The sequence below is a fragment of the Hoplias malabaricus genome, chromosome X2 (assembly GCF_029633855.1).
Source record: "Hoplias malabaricus isolate fHopMal1 chromosome X2, fHopMal1.hap1, whole genome shotgun sequence".
Lineage (NCBI taxonomy): Eukaryota > Metazoa > Chordata > Actinopteri > Characiformes > Erythrinidae > Hoplias > Hoplias malabaricus.
The window spans coordinates 40,155,573-40,178,079 of NC_089819.1; the positions used below are offsets into that span (position 1 = coordinate 40,155,573).

At 40.4% G+C, this 22,507-nt stretch overlaps 2 protein-coding genes across 2 annotated transcripts in view; both read right to left on the reverse strand.

The window, feature by feature from the left end:
• The window catches only part of LOC136676333 (aryl hydrocarbon receptor-like), a 58,853-nt gene extending 51,707 nt beyond the window's left edge, over positions 1-7,146 (reverse strand). The window contains exons 1-2 of the mRNA XM_066653250.1: positions 7,054-7,146; positions 5,354-5,544 (exon numbers count right to left, since the gene is read on the reverse strand). Of these exons, the coding sequence (XP_066509347.1) occupies positions 5,354-5,544; positions 7,054-7,094 (232 nt within the window). The 5' untranslated portion in view covers positions 7,095-7,146. The remainder of the gene's footprint in view (positions 1-5,353; positions 5,545-7,053) is intronic.
• A 6,996-nt stretch (positions 7,147-14,142) lies between these two features.
• LOC136676592 (aryl hydrocarbon receptor-like) overlaps positions 14,143-22,507 on the reverse strand; it is a 70,230-nt gene continuing 61,865 nt past the window's right edge. Inside the window, exons 6-11 of the mRNA XM_066653694.1 lie at positions 22,304-22,443; positions 19,511-19,713; positions 19,168-19,277; positions 18,324-18,465; positions 16,206-18,078; positions 14,143-14,652 (exon numbers count right to left, since the gene is read on the reverse strand). Of these exons, the coding sequence (XP_066509791.1) occupies positions 14,566-14,652; positions 16,206-18,078; positions 18,324-18,465; positions 19,168-19,277; positions 19,511-19,713; positions 22,304-22,443 (2,555 nt within the window). The 3' untranslated portion in view covers positions 14,143-14,565. The remainder of the gene's footprint in view (positions 14,653-16,205; positions 18,079-18,323; positions 18,466-19,167; positions 19,278-19,510; positions 19,714-22,303; positions 22,444-22,507) is intronic.

The window sequence follows — 22,507 nt, forward strand, 5'->3', positions numbered from 1 at the left end:
TATTCCTGCCATGTTGTTTTGATGCCTCTGTGTTCCCTCTTTCCTCTCTCTGTCTTTCCTTCTCCCTTCTTACCTCAGTCCCTCTTTCTTTCTTTTTCTTTCTTTCTTTCTTTCTTTCTTTCTTTCTCCACCCTCATTCTCTCTCTCTCTCTCTCTCTCTCTCTCTCTCTCTCTCTCTCTCTCTCTCTCTCTCTCTCATTAAACATTAACTATCCAGTCTCTGAAGCAGAGCTTTCAGAAAATCAGTTTACGCATTACTAATTATTCAGCACAAAGCCATACTATTGGCTGCTAGGAGCATTGGGGGTGGGGCTTGTGGCTGCAATGGATAATGGAAGGAATTTGAAGGAGTAATAGAATATGAAAGAAAAATGTTGGAACTTCAATCTTTGTGTTTTTTATTCACTGTCTCAGAATTACAACAATAACAAACAATAATGATAATAGTAAAAGGCTGCTTCTTTACATAACTGCTTCTTTAGATAACCTTTGCAATTCAGATTAATTTAAAATGAGCTTGCTAATAGTTATTAATTAGGGCATAAAAACTTTATAAGCTTTAATAATCTTAACACGTAAAGAACAAAGCTAACAACATATTATAAACATAGAAGTATGAATATAATATGGAAGTGATTGTTGTAACTGATGACAGATGTAGAAAGCAAATTCACTTATAATATTAATGGTGTAATAACTAATTAATGGGTTATGAAGGGTTTATGACCTAATTACTAACTACTATTAATCCATTAATGTACTACCATTACCCCATTCATAATTTATTTATAAGAAAAATGACACTGTAAACAGGAATTCATAATAAAAATAACAATAATAATAATAATAATAATAATAATAATAATAATAATAATAATTATAAGCAACATTCATTAGGGCTTCAGGAGATGAATTAGGCCTTTATAAAGGTACGGGATGAAGAGCCATCATACAAAAGCATTCGGTTCCACAGTCCAATGCTGTGAGATTAATGCCCCTCTGGCAGATGATGACCATGGGCTTTTTCTATTGGCCAGTGCTTGTTTGCTGAATTCGCTTATTAAATGGTTTGGAAACTTTTCGATGAACAATGTATACTGTGAACCCTACAGGACAAGATTAACATGTTTAGAAAGAAAACATGGACTTAGGTTTCCAGGGGTTTTAAGATTTCCTAGCACACACTTCTCAGCAGTGTATCCCAGGCTACACCTCGCCACCCTGTCCATGAACAGGAGTGGAGACAAGGCACAGCCCTGATGGAGTCCAATGGCCACACTGAACAAGCTTGACTTACTGCTGAGGATGTGAACTCAACTCCAACTCTGGGAGTACAAGGACCATACGGTTCGCCAGAGCGACCCTGGCACCCCATACTCACAACCCCTCCATCATCTGTAAAAAGGAAAGAGTTGGTCCATAGTTCCACAGCCAGGACCAAATCTGCATTGTTCCTTCAAAATCCTAGGTTCGACTATCACACGGATTCTCTTTTCCAGCACCTTGGCATACACTTTCCCAGTGAGGCTGATAATTGGCACACTTTCTCCCGTCCCCTTTTTTAAAAATAGGAACCACCACTCCTGTTTGCCAATCCAAAGGCACCTTTCCCGAGGTCCATGCAATATTTTAGAGGCATGTCATCCAAAATAGCCCCACAGTATCGAGGGCCTTCAGTAACTTTGGGCAATTTTTATCCACTCCTGGGGCTTTGCCACTGCAAAGCTTTTTCACCACCTCAGTGACTTCAGCCAAGGAAATGGAATCTGACTCCCCAGACACTTCTGGCCCTACCTCCTGCACAGGAGGCATCTCTCCCGGGTTAAGGAGTTCCTCAAAGTGCTCCTTCCAACGCCTAACAATATGTTCAGTCAAATTTAGAGTTTTACCATCCTCACTGAGCACAGCTTTGACAGTGTCCCCCTGCACCTCCTGAGTTGTCGGAGGTCATTCTCCATGGCCTCTCCAAAGTCCTCCCATGCTCTGGATTTTGCTTTAGCAACTGCCACAGCTGCAGCCTTTTTTGCCTGCCGGTACCCATCCACAGAATCTGAAGTTCCCCAAGCCCCAGTGTCCACGGGTTCTTGGGTTGCCGCCATAACCGACAAGCTTTTGACCACAGCTACATGCAGATGCTTCCACAATGGAGGTCTGGAACAGGGTCCATTCAGACTCCATTCCTCTAGCTCCTCCGGAAGATGTGAGAAGTTCTCTCGGATGTGAGAGTTGAAATCCATCCAGACAGAGTCCTCTGCCAGCTTTTCCCAGCACTCCCTTTCTATACGTTTGGGCCTACCAGGTCTGTCCGTTAGCTTCCCCTGCCATTGGATCCAATTCACCACCAGATGGAGATCGGTTAACAGCTCAGCCCCTGTCTTTATCCGAGTGTCCAAAACATATGGCCTCAGATCAGAAAACACAACCACAAATCGATTATTGACCTTTGGCCCAGGGTGCTCTGAGAATCCTCTCTAGAACTTCACTCACTACCTCCAAGAAAGCAGAATACTCTGACTCATTTACTGGGACAAACTCCGACTGTACAGCCACCAGCCAGGAACTTGTGAGTATCCCCACACCCGCCCGGCGCCTCTCACCCTGTGCAACTTCTGAGTAGGAGAGAGACCAACCCCTGTTGAGAAGTTTGGTTCCAGAGCCCACACAGTGTGTAGAGGTGAGTCCAACTATATCTAGCTGGTATTTCTCAACCTCATGTACCAGCTCTGGCTCTTCCCCCCATTGAGTTTACGTTCCATGTGTCAAGAACCGGTTTCCGCTGCCAAGTTCCATGACGTCAGGGGCCCCTTTGCCTCAGCTCTGTCCCTGATGGGCATTGCACTGCACCTCTACTCTGGATCTTGTGAGTGGTGAGCCCACATGATCCTCTCAGGCTGCCTTTTCGGGCTGAGCCCAGCCTGGCTAAGTGGACTGCCTGGCCTCCAGGCAGTCGCCGTCAGACACTACCCCCAGGCCTGGCTCCAGGGGTAGGTTCCGGTAACCATCACCTGGGTACACTTAGTTCTAACTGTGATATTCATAAGGATGCTTCTTGGATCTTCACTCCAGACCTGTTCGCCATGGGACACCCTACTGGTAGCCTTTGTGATTTGTTTTTAGTTTGTTGATTAACATTTATGCATTTGTAAAGTATTTTGAGACTAATCTCTTCCCATACATTTTCTCCATAAACGAAGAACTATTAAACAAAACAAAATAAATGTATTTTTTTTCTACAATACAGCACTCACTTTTGTCAACCCTATTTGTATGCTATGATTTCTGCTTTAAGCCTCAGCACCTCACATTCATTCCTGCGATATTCTATGTCCATTCACCCAGCATGTTTTTACTTAAAGCCACCCCCACTCTCCCAGGAAATATAATAGTTTCCAGTACAGCCCACAAAATTTCTGCTGTAGGCATGAAGAATATTTCACCTCAAATTTAATTCTGCTTTAAGCTTCTTACCTACTTTCAGTAACTTACATTTTTTACATTAAGACACACCCCATTTCAGCAAGTGTATCTTGCCACCACACACAATGAGAAGGATGATAAGAGAAGTAAATGTTCTCCAGAGTCCAATGTAAGACAGTGAAATCAAATTGTAGCATCTTGGGGTTACAAGGTCTCCCAAACAACCATCAGGCACTATCTACATGCCAATAAGCTGTTTGGGAGGCATGCACGGAGAAGGCCTTTTCTGAGTTATACTCATAAGCGTAAACGGGTGGAGTTTGCCGAGCGGTACTGGGATTTTAACTGGGACCGAGGGCTTTGGTCAGATGAGACCAAGATAGAGCTTTTTGGCAACAAACACTCTAAGTGGGTCTGGTGTAACACCAAGGATGAGTATGCAGAAAAACACCTCATGCCCACTGTTAAGTTTGGGGGAGGATCGGTGATGCTGTGGGCCTGTTTCTCCTCCAAATGACCTGGAAACCTTGTAAGGACATGGGATCATGAACTCTTTGAAATATCAGGACATGTTGAATCAGAATCTGGTGGCCTCTGCCCGAAATCTGAAGATGGGACGTCACTGGGTCTTTCAGCAAGATAATGACCCTAAATATGTGGCCAAATCTACTCAAAAGTTGTTCACAAGGCACAAAATCAAGCTCCTCTCATGGCCATCTCAGTCGCTAATAGAAAACCTGTGGGGTGAGCTGAAGAAGAGAGTGCATAGGAGAAGACCCAGGACTCTGGACGATTTAGAGAGGTTGTGCAAAGAGGAATGGTCGAAGATCCCTCTTTCTGTATTCTCCCATCTTGTGAAAAGTTATAGGAGAAGATTAAGTGCTGTCTTTTTGGCAAAAGGAGGTTGTACAAAGTTCTAACACCAGGTGTGCCAATAATTATGGCACACATGATTTCATTCAAAAGATTTAATGTGTTATTTTTTCCCACAAAATAAAGGCACTTGAATTGAAGCTTAGATTTTTTTTTTTTTTTTGCATTGTTGTCCTATATATTAAAAAAAATTATTATGGAGGGCGCAATATGTCCCTTTAATGCAATTCCATGTAATGTTTCAAACAAAACACCCAGCTAGAAAGAATTCTCCACCTTGCAATAACCATTTAACTGCAAATTCAAATTAGGAAATACATTTTCATTTAAATTAACATACCCATAAAGTATTCAAATATTTGTAAATTAAATATCAATAGAAGTCTTCAAAATTGCAAATGTAAATGGGATTATTATATTTGAATTTTAATTTTGAGCTCCAATTTGCATTTAAATTTCAACTTAGAATTACAGTCCCATTTGAGTGTTATATTTTCATTTGAACTTTGATACTAATTTCCTTCCATAAATTTAGGCATTTAACGTTTTCCGCTTTGAGCCACACCCATTTTCAGCGTAATTCATTCATTCATTCGCCCATTCATTCATCCATGCCCACTTTCCGCCAATCACGTTAATTTCTACTTTAAGAAATTAACGCCCACTTTGAGCACATTTCATTAACTTCTGTTTTAAACCAATGTCTATTTTACACACCTTAGATTAATTTTTATTTTAAGCCACGCCCAGTTTCAGACACTCACATTAAGGCCTGCTTTAAGTCATGCTCACTTTCAGCACACTGCTTACATTGTTGCTTTAAGCAACGGCCAATTTCAGCACCTCGCGTTCATTCCGGTTGTAGCTACGGTCATGTTCGACACATTGCCCTGCTTAAAGTCACACCACTTTCACGCCCTAATATTAATATCTAATACAAACAACGGTCATTTTCAGCACATAATATTCATTTCGGCTCTAGGCCACGCCCACGTCTATCACCCCAGATTGACTTCTGTTTTCCGTTTCAGCGCCTTAGCTTAGCTCCAGTTGCAGGACTGACCGTTGAAGAAGCTCTTGGCACGGAGGAAGCTGACGCTGAGGCGGAGAATGGAGAGCTTGTCCAGACTGGAGGTCACCTCCTCAGGGAAGGGCAGGAGTCGCGAGAGCCGCTCCAGCTCTGAGTTCAGCCTGTCTCTGTGTCTCTTAGAGGGGTTCGACTTCACTCCACCCTCGGAGACTGGAGGCTTCACCCTGCAAATGTTTAAACACATCATTAAGGTGGACATTGAGATAAAAGATTATATCTAGATTTTATTTCAGAGCCAGTCGAAATGCGTCTTAAAAGGAACAATCAGTCATTTCCCCCTGTGATTGGGCTTCACGTTTTATAACCCTCACCCTAGCCATTATCCTGACGAAGAGATTCTGAAGCCGTTTCAAACATGGCCACCCCAATGCTGGAACCTGCTCTATGGAACTGAAACGGATTCATCCACAGACCACAAAGCAGGCTGATCCTTCATCTTATTCAGAAATAAACTATTCCTTCCATGAATATTGATGGATGTTAATTGGCAGTAAAACGTCTAATTGCACTTCCTCATAAGAGCTGAGACTGAACATTAATTTAACGGTTTATTTAGCTCTCGCTTCCCTAAATCACACACACACACACACACACACGGTGGATTTTATTACAGAGAGAGAAAGATTTTTTTGCTTAGGGTTACAAATAAAGACAAAAAGAAAGAACGAAGAAATACTATTAATTTTAATTATAATAAATACTTTACAAAAGTGTGATGTGTATACATTCTAAAGGTTAGGTTGATGGGAAAAGATTGATTTTATGAATTATTAAAACTAAAATAACGTGCATCAATTAAAATATGTTTGTGTTTGTCTATATTTCGGCTGTATATAAATGTGTCATAAAAAGTAATAACAATAAGTTCCTCTTAAAGGTTCACGTTATTTCAAATGCTACTTTTTCAGAATTAAAATGTGTTCTTATAATTATTATTATTATTACATATTATATGCTATTAATAATGATATAATATAATATAATATAATATAATATAATATAATATAATATAATAATACTGTTATTACGATCCTGGTCATTTTATTGAGCAAACGCGGTAAGAAGAGAATAACACATTAACAGAAAATAAAGCTGAACAAAATAACAACAAACAAACACAAAACCCCGCTTAATCCACGCCTATAACACATTAAACAAGGTGCGCATGCTGTGACACTTTTATTAGTGTGTGTGTGTGTGTTTGTATTTACTGTATGTTTGTATCTAGTACGCTCTTTTTGTTTGTGTGTGTCGGAATGAGTGCGAGACGGCATAAAAATCTCACTGCAGCAAAAGCACACAGTAATTTTCAAATATTAATAAAAACATATATCAATAGAAACATTACAAAAACCAAATAAACCCACACTACCTAAGACACACACTAACACAGATACACAGGGCATAAAATATTTTGTGATGTAACTGATTTAACTGCAATCGTTTACTACTACACTATTATTTATAATAATAATAATAATGATGACGATGATGATGATTATTATTATTATTATGGTTGGGTTGTTGGTCGTATACACCCATATGCTGACTGACACAATGAATTAACACAGAGTTGTAATATAAAGCCCAACAAAAAATTATATTATAATACATAAAACTGGCTATATATTACAGGCATATTATAGTTGGTTTATAAGTGGCGTATTACTCACGCTCTCTGCACAGGTTTCCTCCTCTTCCTTCCAGCGTACATTATTATTATTGTTGATATTTTAATTAATAGTATTTATTAGTAATCTCCAGGGGCCGCGTGCTTAGTCCATCTCCGTGCTGCGCTCTCTCTCTCTCTCTCTCTCTCTCTCCCTCGCTCTCACCCACCCACACACACACACACACACACACACACACACACACACACAACAGCAAGTTTGCAGTGCGCGCGAAAGAGCGCACACACACTCACGCGCTACCACTAATACTAAATCTCATCATTAAGAGACAGTAACAATAATAACTTATAATTAACTACCATCAACGTATACAGGAGTCACGCCGTGAGGGGCGCGCTCCCGTGCCTTCCCTAAAAGTCAGGCGCTTGAGAAGGGTTAAAAGCTCTTAGGTCTGCGCGCGTGTCTCTCAGAGTGGTGCACATAGCGAGAGAGAATCTGAATCAGCGAAAAACAAACAAAACAACACAGAATAGTCCAAGGAAAAATGCGAGAAAGTCTTTACGCTTTTGCTCCGAACTCGGTCTGAGCTCTGCGCTCGAGCACCCGCGCCCCCGATTACACACGCACGCACACACACAGGCGCGCGCTCCCTAGACGAGAGCGCGCCCAACGCGTCACGAGCTCCAAAAAAGAAGTTTATAAATAACGGAATAAATAAATAAATAAATACAACAAAAATAAATAAATAAACAATAGAAGCGAAAGCCCAGATACAGACTCCACCAATCACAGAGCAGAATAAGTCCGTGACGTTCCAGCTAGGACGATACAAACTACTGAATACAGTTTGGTCCATGACTTATTTATTTATACATTTCATGAATTTTTTATTTATTATTATTGTATTTTAAATAAACTTTTGGTGCTCAAAAGGACAGTAATATTTTGATGAATATTATTTGAAGAATAAAAATAAAATCTAAATATTTTGTAATATAAATAATGCACATAAACTTTCATGGCACTTCAACAGACACTCAAAGCACTCAGTCACACATGTGGACAAATTTACATAGCACACACTCGGAGGAAACCCATGCAGAAACAGTGAGAAAACATGAAAGCAAATCTGTCTCATCAGACTTTGAAATATTACCAACTTTGAATTTGTAGCACTTAAGTTTTTGCATTGAAATTATGCATCTGAATATAATTGCTCTTGAATTCAACTCGTGAATTTTCAAAAACACATTTTCACTGTTATTATTCAGTTTAATAAATTCAGATATAAATTTTTGCAATAATTAAAATATGCAAACATGACAGCAGAGAACTTGCAAAAGTTACAAAGAGTAGAAGAAATAGCAGATAAATAAGAGAATTAAAAAAAAAAATAAAAAGAGAGAGAGTAGAGAAAAATGTGATCCAAACGGCAAAAATAAGGGCAAAGAGAACAGAGCAAAAGCGGTAAGGGAAATGAGAGCTGCGAAACAAAGGAACCAAACAAAAGTATGAAAAGAGAGCAGAGAAATAAAAAACAAGCAGAAACGGTGACAGCTGAGAAATAACAGAGGTGAGAAAACAAGAGCTATGCATCTCCCCGCTGCCTGATCAGGGATGTGGCTCATTTTCATTTAAAGGAAAGAGTGCTGAAGAGAGGGGGAGAATAGTGCTGTTTTGATCCTTGTGGTACTTTGACCAAAACATCCCACAGACTCCATTAAGACTTATTAGGACTCCAGGAAATCTGTTGTTAATTTTCTTCAAAGAAATGTTATTTATACAAACAATTCAACACTCACCTGCACAATGTAACATGTAAGCAAGTGTAGTCCACCTTAAACCCCAATACCACAAAACCCATATAAAACCCGACACGTAACCAGCTAAAACCCATCCAAACCTCAGAAATTCAAACCGAGGTCCCACAAAATTCACCTAAAACCCACTAAAACCAAACACATATCAACTACACCTACCAGGCTCTAGCGCCCTCTACTGAAAAAAAAAAACCCCAAACAAACAACCTCCAATAACCACTCCCACAACAGTGGAGTCACAATAACTCATTTAATAATAATAATAACAATAACAATAATAATAACAACAATAAACAGGTGGATATTGATAGGCACAGCAAACATATGATGTCTGCTAATACATAAAAAGAAATCAAAACGAAAAACAAAACTACAATCAGCAAAAGGCAAAAAAAACAAACAAACAAAAAAACAAGCTGTGCAGGAAATTTACAAAAAAAGTATACACTGTATTTGTGAGAAAAAACGACGACAAAAATACATACAATAATAAACTGAATTACACAATGATACTGCAATGAACAGGAAGGCAGGTGGGTTGAAAATAAAGAGTAAAAGCACATCAAAGCAGAAATGTGAAGTGAAAAAAAAATCTCTATTATTTCACTCTTTCTACAGCAAACGGAGATGTAGCATCAAGTGCAAAGGGTTTGGGACTCCAATTTTTGTCTAATTCTTCTTAAAGAAAATCATCAAAACACTTCTGCGCGAAATTGGACATCAAACATGTGGACGTCTCTGAAGGACAGAGCTGAGAAGAGTCAGACTTTGGCACTGAGAGGGACAGTCTGGGGGCTAGCAAAAGATTAATAAAAAAATGATTCAATAAAATTCTTTTGGTAGGATTCACTTATTGTTATTATTATTTTGAAAAGTTGCAGGAGGGACGGACTATATACAGAGAATATCAAAACAAACAAAAAGCAACAAAACAAAACAAACAGACAAACAAAATAACCCACCGAAGTGTGTTTTTACATTTATAAACTTCCAGAGAATATTACTGACCCATAAAATAAGCCGGCTGTATTATTGATTATTACTGATTCCAACAACAATCAACCAATGCTGTGGACACTGTAGACACTTTCTTAAAGCTGAACAAAGAAAACACTCACTCATCCAATGTGGCCGCACCTAAACCACTCCCACCTGTCAATCACCTTTCTGAGCTGTCAATCATTTTATATATATAATTGATATTAAATGGTCATGTTTACAGAAAACAAAACATGATGCATGGAAAGTACACTATATGACCAAAGGTTTTTGGACACATATTGCTCGTCCTGTAGCAGTAACAGTCTCTGCTCTTCTGGAAAAGCTTAGTACATTAGCGCATTTGTGAAATTTGGATGATGGAGACTAATCTCTCCAGAAAATGCTCTTCCGCATTTGCACAGTCCAGTGCTGGGAGGCTTTATGCGCTCCTCGCAGACTAAAGGCACTGAAGGCTGATGTGTAGCTGCTCCAGAGCATGCCTTTTTTCTATGAAGATTAAATAGGTTTTTCTATTGTATATTACAATATATTCTCTATAGATTTTGGAATATAAAATGGCATATCTTTCATAAAAATCTAGTGGACTGCACACAGCCCATTTTAACCCTCTTAAAGCCACCCTTTAAAAGTTGAAGTGAAAGGAAAAATTAATTATTAGGAAAAAAATAATATTTTTTCTTTCAGGCACTTAAACAAACTGCTACATGCTTTTCCTTGGAAACCCTTGAACAATGAGGCTCTGAACAACACTCTCCGACATAAACACACATGCCACCAGAAAAATACACACTCGCTATAGCTGCCAAGTTTACAATCCCACCTTTACTGCCAGAGAGAGAGAGAGAGAGAGAGAGAGAGAGAGAGAGAGAGAGAGAATCTTCAAAGTTCATACTCCTGTGTGTGAGAGAGAAATATTTCAGGTGTAGATCTGAGTTTAGAGCTTTAGCTCATCTGAATCTCATCTCATCTGGACCCACATGTTCTTTTACAGCAGAGGTTCCCAACCACCGCGCCAAGGACTGATACTGGACCGTGCCACACACGATAGCCATTCATTCTTAGAAATATTAGTATTATAGTTTTGTGAACAGCGAAATCCGTTATTGATGATTATAAATATGTCTACAGTGACGGCACAACCCTAAAGTCGCCACAATGGCAGCTGAAACTGATGTTGCCTTTTCCGTCCACATATTTATGTGAGCCTTGGTTTATCACACAGGAATTTAAATTTGAAATTTAAGAGTATCATTCATGGCCCACTACCAAAGTTCTGTTTTTCTCACGTAAAATAATTTTATGTTCATGGCTCATGTTGTGTGTGTTGTGTGCTCACGAACCATATATTTAGTGCCGTTAATATACATCTCTGCTTCCAACCCTCATAACCTGAGGCAGCTGAATCAGGCCAGAGATGTGGTTGCGTTCAGCACGCTCTACTCATCTTATGACAATGAGCAGAAGAGCGGCAGTAACTATTAAACTGGCCAAAATAATACTTTCTAAACCTGAGACCTATTAATATTCTCCCCCAGATTCTTTAAAAATGGTGTTGTGTCCTTGGTAAAAAGTTTGGGAACCCCTGCTTGGCAGCAAAAACCCCAAGGCTTGACCGATACTGATTCTCATGATATCAATTTAAAGGGTTTAATATTCCAACAACGCTCCTGCAGAGGTACATTTCTATGCTAAATCATTGGCAGTACTTTTAAGTAAAACATCAGAAATTTATTGCTATTGAATCAAGGAGATATATCAATCAAGCCCTTTTCCTGAGGGTGAACTTGTCTCATCAGCTGTATCCTCCAGAATACAGAGACCAATTCCTGCCAAGTTGAGGAAAATAATAGATAATTAAATAAAGTAATGAATAACAAAATTATAACATTGTGAATTTTTGACTTTCCACATCAAAATAAAGACTAATTTCCAAGAATATGTATATATAATGAACTGTCCGAATAATTCTACGTGTCTAAGTTAGAAGTCATTATTTTGAAACAGGAAACTCTTAAATTCTTGAGAACTGAGAAACTAAGTTTCAATTTTGAGACTGATTTCTCTTCTGTTTTGGGCAGGAATTGGCTTCAGTAACTACACGGAACAAATGTGGAAATCTCAACTCAAAACCAGTGTTGTGCCGCTAAAGCTCCAAACACAAATCACCAGTGAGATCACAGATTTAGTTGCAAAATGTGTTAAAAGAGCTGCTCCAACAACAGGCAGAAAATGCCACATAAAATCAAACACAAGCAAAGGATTCAAGCGTGAGGCTCAGATTCGGGCTTAGTCTTAGATTGATCTCACAGCAGAAGGAAAACCAAGGGGTTCAATCAAAGAGAGCGCTCTGTCTTCGACATCAAACCTGTAATCAGTCATATGTCCTTAAGGTTGAGGTAAGAGGATGTTTAAAGATGTTCAAATTTGGTACATTTACGCGTTCATGAAGCAAAAGTAAGGTGTGTTAAAAGGCTAAAGTGTCACGAGGGTAAGGCACGTTGGAAACATGCTCATAGATCAAATCTATGAGAGTTTGCTAAAGTACAAGAATCAGGAATCTGATTTATAAAACACGTCAGCCGAAAGATCAGCGGAATTCGGATACTCTAGAAAGAGAAAACAAATGAACAAACAAAGAAACAGCATCAAAGCGACAGCAGGTCAGCGGCCCGATGTCTGAGCACTTTTAGGGTTCACACTCTTCATCTAAGTGCTTTCAACTCAATACAATAGTCCTCCATGGAGGAAAGAAAGGGCTAGGTTTTGTTAGATGCAGAAGTGCAAGACAAAAACACGAACAGCAGAGCGGTTAAACACAACACAAAAATGGCTCAATGACATTTCAACAATCTCGAGTAAATGTTTAACACAAAAAAAAAAAAAAAAAAAAAGGAAATATATATATATATATATAAAACGTGTAGTTGGAGCATTAACAAAATGAAGCTGAACAGATATACGATATCTCTTTTCATAATATTCTATTACAACGTGATAATACATTACTGTTTCAGACAACGGGGCACAGAAGAAAACAAAACAATAATCTCCTGGGTCACAGGTTTGTTTATGTTTCAGCTGCAGTTTTCATTTACTGCAATAAGATTGTCCACAGAAGGTAAATCACAGTCCAGCTCAGGTTCAAACACATGACCTTTTCAGGGCAGTGCATAGTGTCAAAATCCTGGACTCCAAATCATTTTCTGTTGATTTTTGTACATCCTTTGGTGTCTTGTGTTTCCAATTAAGCCAAAAACTGGCCGTTGAGTTTTTATGTGGTGGATTGGGTCTGTGTGATTGGCCGTTGGGTTTATCAGTGCTTGTTTAAACACCTGCGATTGGCCATTGGGTTTCTGCATTCCTTTTTGGGCTCATATAATTGATAGTTGAATTTCCACATGTCAGGTTGGGATGGTCTTTACATGTCCAAATGGGATCATGCTATTGGCCGCAGTTTTGTTTTAATTTATGGCTGGGGTTATATGATTGGTTAGGTTTTGAAGGTCCAGCTGGGCTCATGTGATTGGCTGTTTGGTTTGAATGGTCTTCTAATTCTTCAACATGGCCTGCTGGAGTTTTTCCTCTCCATTGTACCCCGTGATTGGTTGTTGGGTTCGGATGAGGGGGCTTTTCCTCCACTCGCCTCAAAAATCGGAAAAAGGTGAAGAGCTTCAAAGGAATTCTGCTCGGTCAAGCAGCAGTAGCTGTAATAGTTCAGCTGCCCCTCAACATCCGGATCTGGTAGAGTGGTGTTTTGTGCAACATTGGGTACACACACACACACACACACACACACACACACACACACACACACACACTGAGATTAATCATAGTATGTTAAACATAACTGCATATTACATATTTGGAGCTATACTGCTATGTCATTGAATGATTGGTTATGTTTCGTTGTTTTTTTTTTGTTTTGTTTTTTATTAAACAGGTGCATATTTCACCTTAAGTGCATAAGGAGTGAATTAAAGGGAGCGCACAAGGGCTCTCAACTACAGTGATAGCCTTTTCCCTTTTGGAGACTTAAGGTTTCTAAATAAATAGAAAAAAACAAAACAAAACTAATGACGCACATAAGAAACAAAAAGTGCGCGTCTTAAATGGCTTTCCCCAGAATCTTATCCCTGCAATGAAAGGTCCTAAACCTTTTCAACTGCATACTTCATAACTGAGGTCTGGGTGGGCCTCTCTCTGCCACAAAACACACTCTCTCTCTCTCTCTCTCTCTCACACACACACACACACACACACACACACACACACACACACACACACACACACACACACACTGCTGACATTCTTCACCATTCAATGCCTCACTTGCTTTTCCATAGGAATGAATGACAAAATAAATGACAAAATAAAACCATAAGCAGAAAGAAATGCATGAAAAAATCATGGTGGGTTTCTTTTTGCTGCCAAACAGGGAGTTAACAAATGGCCGACCGAGTGAAGGAGGAGGTGAGAAAGGGAGTGTGTTGAAGCAGTAAAGCGGGGCTTGGCCGGTAGTCTGTCAGACAGAACACTACTGTTTCCAGTCTTTCGTATGTTTTTCAGCTGCAATAAAACAAACAAATAAACAAACAAATAATAACAGAAAGAGTCTGGACTTGATAAAGCACAGCGTCCACTTCTCCTCCACTCTCGGAAAAGTGCTGCGATTGAAAGTCTGTAGGCATCAGTGGCGGCATTGGACGGCTTTTTGTTTTTTCCTTTTTTCCTCCTAAAAATTGTTGTTTTGGTTGTTGCCAGAATAGCAGGAGGTTCCTAGATGAAAAGTTCCGTTCTCCTTTATGGGATGGTTTGTCATCTGTGGGAAACACAGTTAACACAATTAGAACATTTAAATAAATAAATAAATAAATAAATAAAAATGATTGCATTCAGACGTTGACTCAGACGTTGGATTCCTTTCACCACCACTAACTACTATTTTCTGAAGACTACATACGACTTTGTTTAACCCGTTTTAACCAAGTACAGTGGAGAGCAAATGTAGATTTGAGTCTGGTTCATAGTAAACGTGGATGCAGACGTGGCACTGCGTGTGCCATGACGCACACGGACTGCACTGCTTCATGTTCATACTTCTCAAGTCACTGTTGCCTGGTGACTGCATAAAATTCTACACCGAAGCTGAGGGAGGCGCTGTAGTGCTGCTGGAAGCTGCTCTTGTCAGCACAGTAGAAACAGTAGGATGTGTCCTCGGTAAGGACGTCCTATGGAGATCCCTTCTTAGGAAATTAGCTCACACAAATGCACATACAAAAGCACTAACTCGACTTAAATTAAGTTAAAAAAAAAGTTTCATAATAAAGTATTTGCGTATTAACATTTTCCTGGAAGATAACATGTTTTTAAAATGGTATTTTAAATGGACACATTCGAAATCTGCAGTCAGTTTGCGATGTATTTGCCCAGAGAATTGTGGGTAACTGAGGCCACAAAGGATACGTCAGTTGCATCCTCAAAATTGTGCCAAATGTAGTCTGCATTTCTAGGCTGTACACAAAGGGTCTTTCACATTGCAAACAGCCTTCGATGACGTAGCGACCGAAAAAAGCTGCTTCACTGTCAATAATACAGTAAAAACAAACCTATTTAATTTATTAATACACCAAGAGTTGCACAATTGGGTATATGCCCTCATAAAATTATAAAGATGTCAATGATTGTCAAGGAAAATATCTAAAGAACGTTTGCAGCTGTTTTAATATGCCTAATATATTCGTGCTTTTATTAGTGTAATATACCAATATTTTATTGACAAATATCCATAAAAACATTAATTCATTGTCTGTAACCTCTTTTTCCAGTTCAGGGTCAGGGTAGGTCCAGAACCTACCCGGAATCACTGGGTGCAAGGTGGTAAACACACCCTACAGAGGGCACCAGTCCTTAGCAGGGCGACACACACTCACACATTCACTCACAGACACTTCAGAGTCGCCAATCCACCTACCAACGTGTGTTTTTGGATTGTGGGAGGAAACCCACGCGGACACGGGGAGAACACACCAAACTCCTCACAGACAGTCACCTGGACCGGGACTCAAACCCCTACCCCCAGATCCCTGGAGCTGTGTTAAAGTGACACTACCTGCTGCACCACCTCCATAAAAACAGTTCAAACATTTTGCTCAATCTGAAATGTCCACAGTGGAACACTTTTTCATACTCCCTGCAACATATTCTCTGGCCAAGATGCATGTGTGTCACTACGGGCCCCCTTGGGGCATCTGTGTCTGTGTTAACTATGAACAAACATTTAGGAGTCTTGCCCAAGAACACGTATTGGCATAGGGTGGTGATCCTACCCAAGCAGGGAAGCAAACCCCAGCCTGCTGTGTACAAATGCATTACCTGTTTCTGTCCGTTACATGTGAGGAACTGCTGCTGCTGCTGGAGCATGGCATCCTGCCCCAGCAGGAGGCATGGGATGGTGTTTGTGTTGATGCCGTTTGTCTCCGCTGGTACAACCATGCTGTTGTCCCCCAGTCCACCTGGGTAGAAACATGTACTTTGTTGTGGTGTCTGGTTTAGGAAGGCTTTTGTTTTCTGGCAGGAGGACATCATGGGTTCTGCATTGTAGCATTCTGCACTGTTGTTAACAGTGGCCTGGGCAACCCTCTCGAACATGCAGCTGCTGGCTGGTGCTGGAGTGGAACTGTCCATTAAAGTCACCCGCTGGCTGTATGTTGCATTCGCAGAAGGTTGCATTAGATTCCCCTGCTGGTTGTAGACAGTATTAGCAGCCGTTTGGTTGTAGGTTTTAGCAGCATGATGCATCAGCTCCTCCTGTTGGCCATACAGTGCATTTGCAGAAGGCTGTATGAGCGCCCCCTGCTGGCTGTATCCTGTACCAGCAGAAGGCTGGGAGCCAAAGTTGGACTGCATCATCAACTGGGCGAGCGGGTCTTGCTGGACATTGTTCGGCTGTCCACAATGAATGTGGTGATGGCTGTTCGGGACATTTGTTACATTCGGAACGTTCAGAATATTGTGTAGGCTGACCATGTTGGGAATGTTTGAGATCCCCTGCTGAACAGAAGGTAGCGGAGGCTGCCATGTGGGGAGTGTCGGATTGATCTGATTCACCACGTTCTGAGTGCTGATGGAAAACTGTCCTTGCAGGCACACACCTGGGGCAGGATTTAACGGGGCTTCTTGGGGTAGAGAAATATTTGGTGGGAGACTCTCATTACTGGGCACCCACTGAGTGCTCTGATTCAACTGGTTATGGAAGCCCATAGGCTGCCCATGGCTCTGAAGTTTGGGTAATGCCACACTGTTGGGATACACCAGGTTTCCTGCTTGGATTGGTGCCTGAGACCTCTGCACTAGGTCATTTTGCGGCGCAAGCCTCGCAGGGTTCTGTTGTCCAGCAGGTGAAGACTCGAATCCCATTAGATTGCTGCAGCTGGTCATCTTCACGTCTGAGAATCCCAGCGAGTCCACAAATGCATCTGCAACCGGGAGATGGGTCTTTGGGCTGATGTGAGTCAGCTTCATCATCCCCCTGCCTGGACTTGCTGTTTTCGGAGCCTCTTGACCACCTAATAGAGCATTGAGTCCCTGATCATTTTGGACCTCAAAATCTCCCTGCAGTTGCAGCTCGGACAAGCATTCGGGCAGACTTTCAGACATTCCAGCGCTGTTCTCCTTGAACAGCATATCCTCCACGTAAGAGAAGATATCATTGGCCAGGATGTCGTTAAGCTCGACGGGCATCTCAGCCTCGTTGGTTATGTTGTTCATCTGCAGGAGGGCATTTTCCCACTCTTTCAGCTCCTCCTGGTCCATGGGCAGCTCTTCCACAGTGCCACACAATCTGCTGTCCCCAATGATCTGCTGCAAACTGTCCATCATCTCCCGAACTGTGGCTTCTTCTTTCACCGCAGAAGAGTTCCCTTCAGTCCCACTGCTGACAGGTTGCCAGGTATTCCCGGGGACGTTGAGTAAGGCATGGCTGTCACTGAAGGCCTTCTCCAGGCAGAACTGGGAGTTGGGGTCATTGCTGGGATGATAGATGGACTGGTCCTGCTTCAGCATAGAGCTCAGCAGGGAACTGGGGGCCATCGCAGGGAGTTTTTGGAGCTTGCCTCCTTTGCCCTGATTGGCCATTTCGGCCATATCCAGAGAAGGGCCGGTTTCGTAAAGAACAGCTTCTCCGGTGGCATAACTGAAGGGCAACTGCAGCTTCCTCTGACTAAGATGCTCCTCACCTTCCTCATTACTGAGACACAGACAGAAGAAATGTTAATTGCAGATCTATGAATAAAACATCTATAATTTTAGATGTTTAGGTAGCTAAAATGATATTCTGAACATTTTGGATAGGTCCAGTACAACAATACCACAATATTTATTTATTTAAAGCACCCAAGGACACTTTATAGAATCGGCACTGCTCAGAAGGCCATTCCATAAACCAATATGCCCCCAAAAATCTTTCAGTGAATGTTAATTTGAAATGCTCACCTTAGGGCTCTCTGCCGCACCACAATAAAATCCGGACGTCCACCTTTATAAACCAGTCTGGCGCTCGCCTGCACCCAAATCCATATTCCAGCTTTGGACAGGAGCCGAAAAACTGTGAATCCACTTTCGCCCGTCTTCATCACTGCGAGAGAGAAAGAGAGATCAGAAAATCAGAAAAATTAAAATATAAATTAACATGTAGTTTTATTAACTACTGATTAGTGATGGGCACACATCAGTATCATGATTCATTTTACCACGATTACGATTAATGAAGAATTATTTTGTTTTTGTATTTTTGACCTGCATAGTTCAGTGACGAGGCTTGTACTGTAAATATTTTTTCTAATGTTGCTGGGAGCTTGTTCCTCTCTTGCTTTTTGAGCGCCGTTTATATTTGGTGTGCGATTGTGCTCTGGTGAAAACACAGCACGTCCAAATCTCTGACGCTGTGTTTTTCTTTGGTATGAACTGCTTGAGTAGCTCGTTCGGCCTCCGAGTTTAGGTTGCTTCCATGTGGCAGAAACACATGACTACAGCTTGGTAGCATGGTTTTAAAGGGACAGTACACGAACACATAATGGAGACATAACAGAATAAAAATAATTGATATAGACAGGATTATGTTGATTAGAAGTTCTGAATATTGACTTTGATTAGTTTTCGATTAATTGCCCAACTCTGATACTGATAATGTCGGACACAATATCATAAATATATAAAAACCCACATAGTGAATGTAGAGGGTTTGTATTTAGGATCTCCAGAGTGGGCTGGAGTTTATATATAAAATTTTGAAGAATGGTGTGTGTGTGTGTTTGTGTCTGTGTTTGGTGTAACTTACTCCTCAGGTGATTGTCAGCACAGTACATCATGTCAGCAGCATGGATGAACTGGTAACCAGAGCCTCTCATACACAGCTCTATCTCAGTGTAACCCAACAGGACTTTACCCCTGTAACACACACAAACACATTACTCAAGAGTACACAGACATACACACTAATGACTCTGTGTGCTGCAGAACTGCACTTCTTATTGTTTTTATACTTGTTATGTATGGCAAAATTCTGTAACAATTCCAGAAAACCTGTAGTGATCAGTCTGGGTCAACGTGTGTGTATGTTACTGTGGGTATGTTTGTGAAGTACTAAGGGTAAATGTATGTGTGCGTGTGTGAGTTTTAACCTGGTGTCTATGCCCAAAGGGGTGAAGTCTAGTTTGTGTTTTGTCTGGAAGATGAGGGTTTTGCTGCGGATCTCCAGGATAGAAGGTGGCTGGAGTGGTGTGGCTATCACAAACAAAGCCAGCTGGGGGTGGGCCATTGTCCCGTCCTCAGTCACTTTATTCTGACCATGAAGATATTTCAGACGGCCCTGGAAGTTCAGAGCCTATGAAAAACAGCAGAGGAACATGTTTAATGAGGCGAAAACCTAATGTTTCCCAGTTTTTCTTCCGAAATGAAGGGCACTGATGGTGTATGATTAGTTATGTATAGGTCTGGACTCCAGAGAACAGAGTTCCACTGCTTGAGAGCCCAGTGCTGGTGGGTTAATACCCGTTTGGCATACTCTTGACATTGTGCATGCTGCCCTTGGACCATCGACAAAGTTTTGGACATATAGTGCATTTCTCAAATCTTTGCTATTATTTGTGAAATGTGGAAAAACAAAGACAAAACCCAAAGCTTTCGTGTGGAACTGCACATAACCAGTTTTGACTTACTGTCAGTGGCAATTTGAATGGATGCAAAATCAAACTGGATTTATTTGTATATTTATTTTTAAATTTTAGTTCCATGTGTTGATGATTTGTTAGATAACAGACTCAAAATGTATATAAAATTCAAGTTTTGTGATTATATTTTAATATGGTGGGACAGGGAGATGCCTCTATTATGCTGAGAACATTATAATACTGAACATAAGTTGAAACTGCACTAATTATGAAACGGCTTTATATCTGGCTAAATTGCAGAACAACCCTAATAACTCTGGGCCAAATGCCTGTGAAACCACAAGAGAACTGGGACTTATCAGAACTTCTAATAAACATAATATTGTCTATATCGAATATATCGATTATTTTTATTCTATTATGTCCACATTATGTGTTAATGTACTGTCCCTTTAAAACCACGCTACCAAGCTATAGTCACATGATTCTGCCCCATAGAAGCAACCTAAATGCTGAGGACGAACAAGCGACTCGAGCAGTTCGAACCAAAGAAAAACACTGCGTCTGTGGTTTGGACGTGCTCTGTTTTGACTACAATTAAGACGACACTGAACAAAAAGGAGTCAAATGTAAACGTTGAGAAATAAACATTTCCGTGACCAGAGCACAATCAGACACCATATATATAAACGGTGCTCAAAAACAAAAGAGGAACAAGCACCCAGCAACATTAGAAAAAATATCCCAGCTTTAACACTGGGGCATATTTACAGTACAAGCCTCATCACTAAAATATGAGGGTCAAAAATACAAAAACAAATTAATTGTTCATTAATCATAATCTTATTAAAATGTACAATCAATCGTGATTTTGATATGCGCTCATATCGCCCAGCACTACTACTTACACAATTCTCAGCACTTAGTGTCCAAAAAGTACTGTAAATCTGTATTAAAATGACACTAAAACTAAACCAAAGCATGCTAAATGCTTATTGAAACCAAGCCAGACTTTTACAGACCAGAAAAAAGGCATAGGCCACTGAGTCTGAAACCAAAAACTACAATATATTCAGATGTGTTAAAATATGAATGACCAATTACAGCTCTGTTGTCAAGACTGCTGATCAAACAAATGAGCATCAAGATGGCGGCAGGACAGCTTCTTTCGTAACACAAAAGCTTTTAGAACAAGCAACACGTTGAATATAAAAATTATTTTTACTTTACTTTACTTTACTTTAGAGCTTAAATGAGGTGCTGGAACTCCCCATGTTTTCTTTTCTGTAGAATGCGGTGATGGAAAGGAAACCATTTCTTCTTCTTTCTGATTATAGAGCGTTTAAAAAAAAAATGCATCGGACCTGTTGTGCAGGGGCAGAGCCAGGGGCCACCATAAATTAATCTTCGGCCAACAGCCCTCCACAAACCGCTTTCCCGGCCACTGTTTTGCGGGACCATTTCTGTAGGGACGCTATTTAACAGCACAACTCAAACAGGTAGTTCCCAGAAGAAACAGATGGTGGCGCTGTACTCAATGCCCGGATCAGTAAATGAGTGAGTGTTAAAGAAACACTATTAGAGCCACAGCAACTGCACATAGAAAAAAAAAAAATTATCATTTTCTGTGCCATCCCTGTGTGAGTAATAGTCTCAGTCTGGTCACCCCTTAGAAAATTGTCTGGCTCCACCACTGCTGGTGTGAAGGTCTTATTTTTATCCAAAATAGATCAGACTCTGTACACACTCCATGCTTATATTAGAGCATGTGTAGATTACTGTACACATACAGCACTGAGCAAAAGCCAGAGACCACACAACATTTATTTACTGCCCTCTAAAAACATTAAGAACAAGTTCCACACAACAGAAACCACAAAGACGTCCCAACAAATAAATATCAAATAAAGATTTTTTAATATAAAGTGAGTTTTTGATATAATCGGGTGTAAAAAGTATTGTTATCAAAGCAAAAATCCACTCAGAGTTCATTCCCAAAAGTGCAGTGAATGGAAACATGGTTCATTTTGTATTTTTTTCTGCCGATATTTCTTTATTGCGCATAATATTTGTGAACAGTTTTAATGGAAACCGAGCTACTTACACTTTGTGGATAACACTGCTGCTCTCCACACTGCACACTAGGACCATGCTCTATTAGTAGGAGTCCATGTGCAAGACTCCTATCATTACATGAGCCCGTGTATCTTTGTATAATTGTTTTGTATGTTATGAGCATTCTGCACAGTGAACAATGATCTCATATATTTGAAAGTAAATATGAATAATTTGCAAAAAATTCACCAGAAAGCCAGAGGAGTTGTCGAGAAGGCAGCGGAAGCGGCAGCAGAAGCTCCGCTCAAGAAAAGAGGAGTTTTCAGGTGGCAGCTGCTTGGGGTTGTAGTTGACGATGTTGGTGGTGATTTCGCTGCTGTTCTGGAGGGCTGGAGAAACACATTTACATTTATAAATACATTTAGAAATATACACATGAGCGCACACACACAC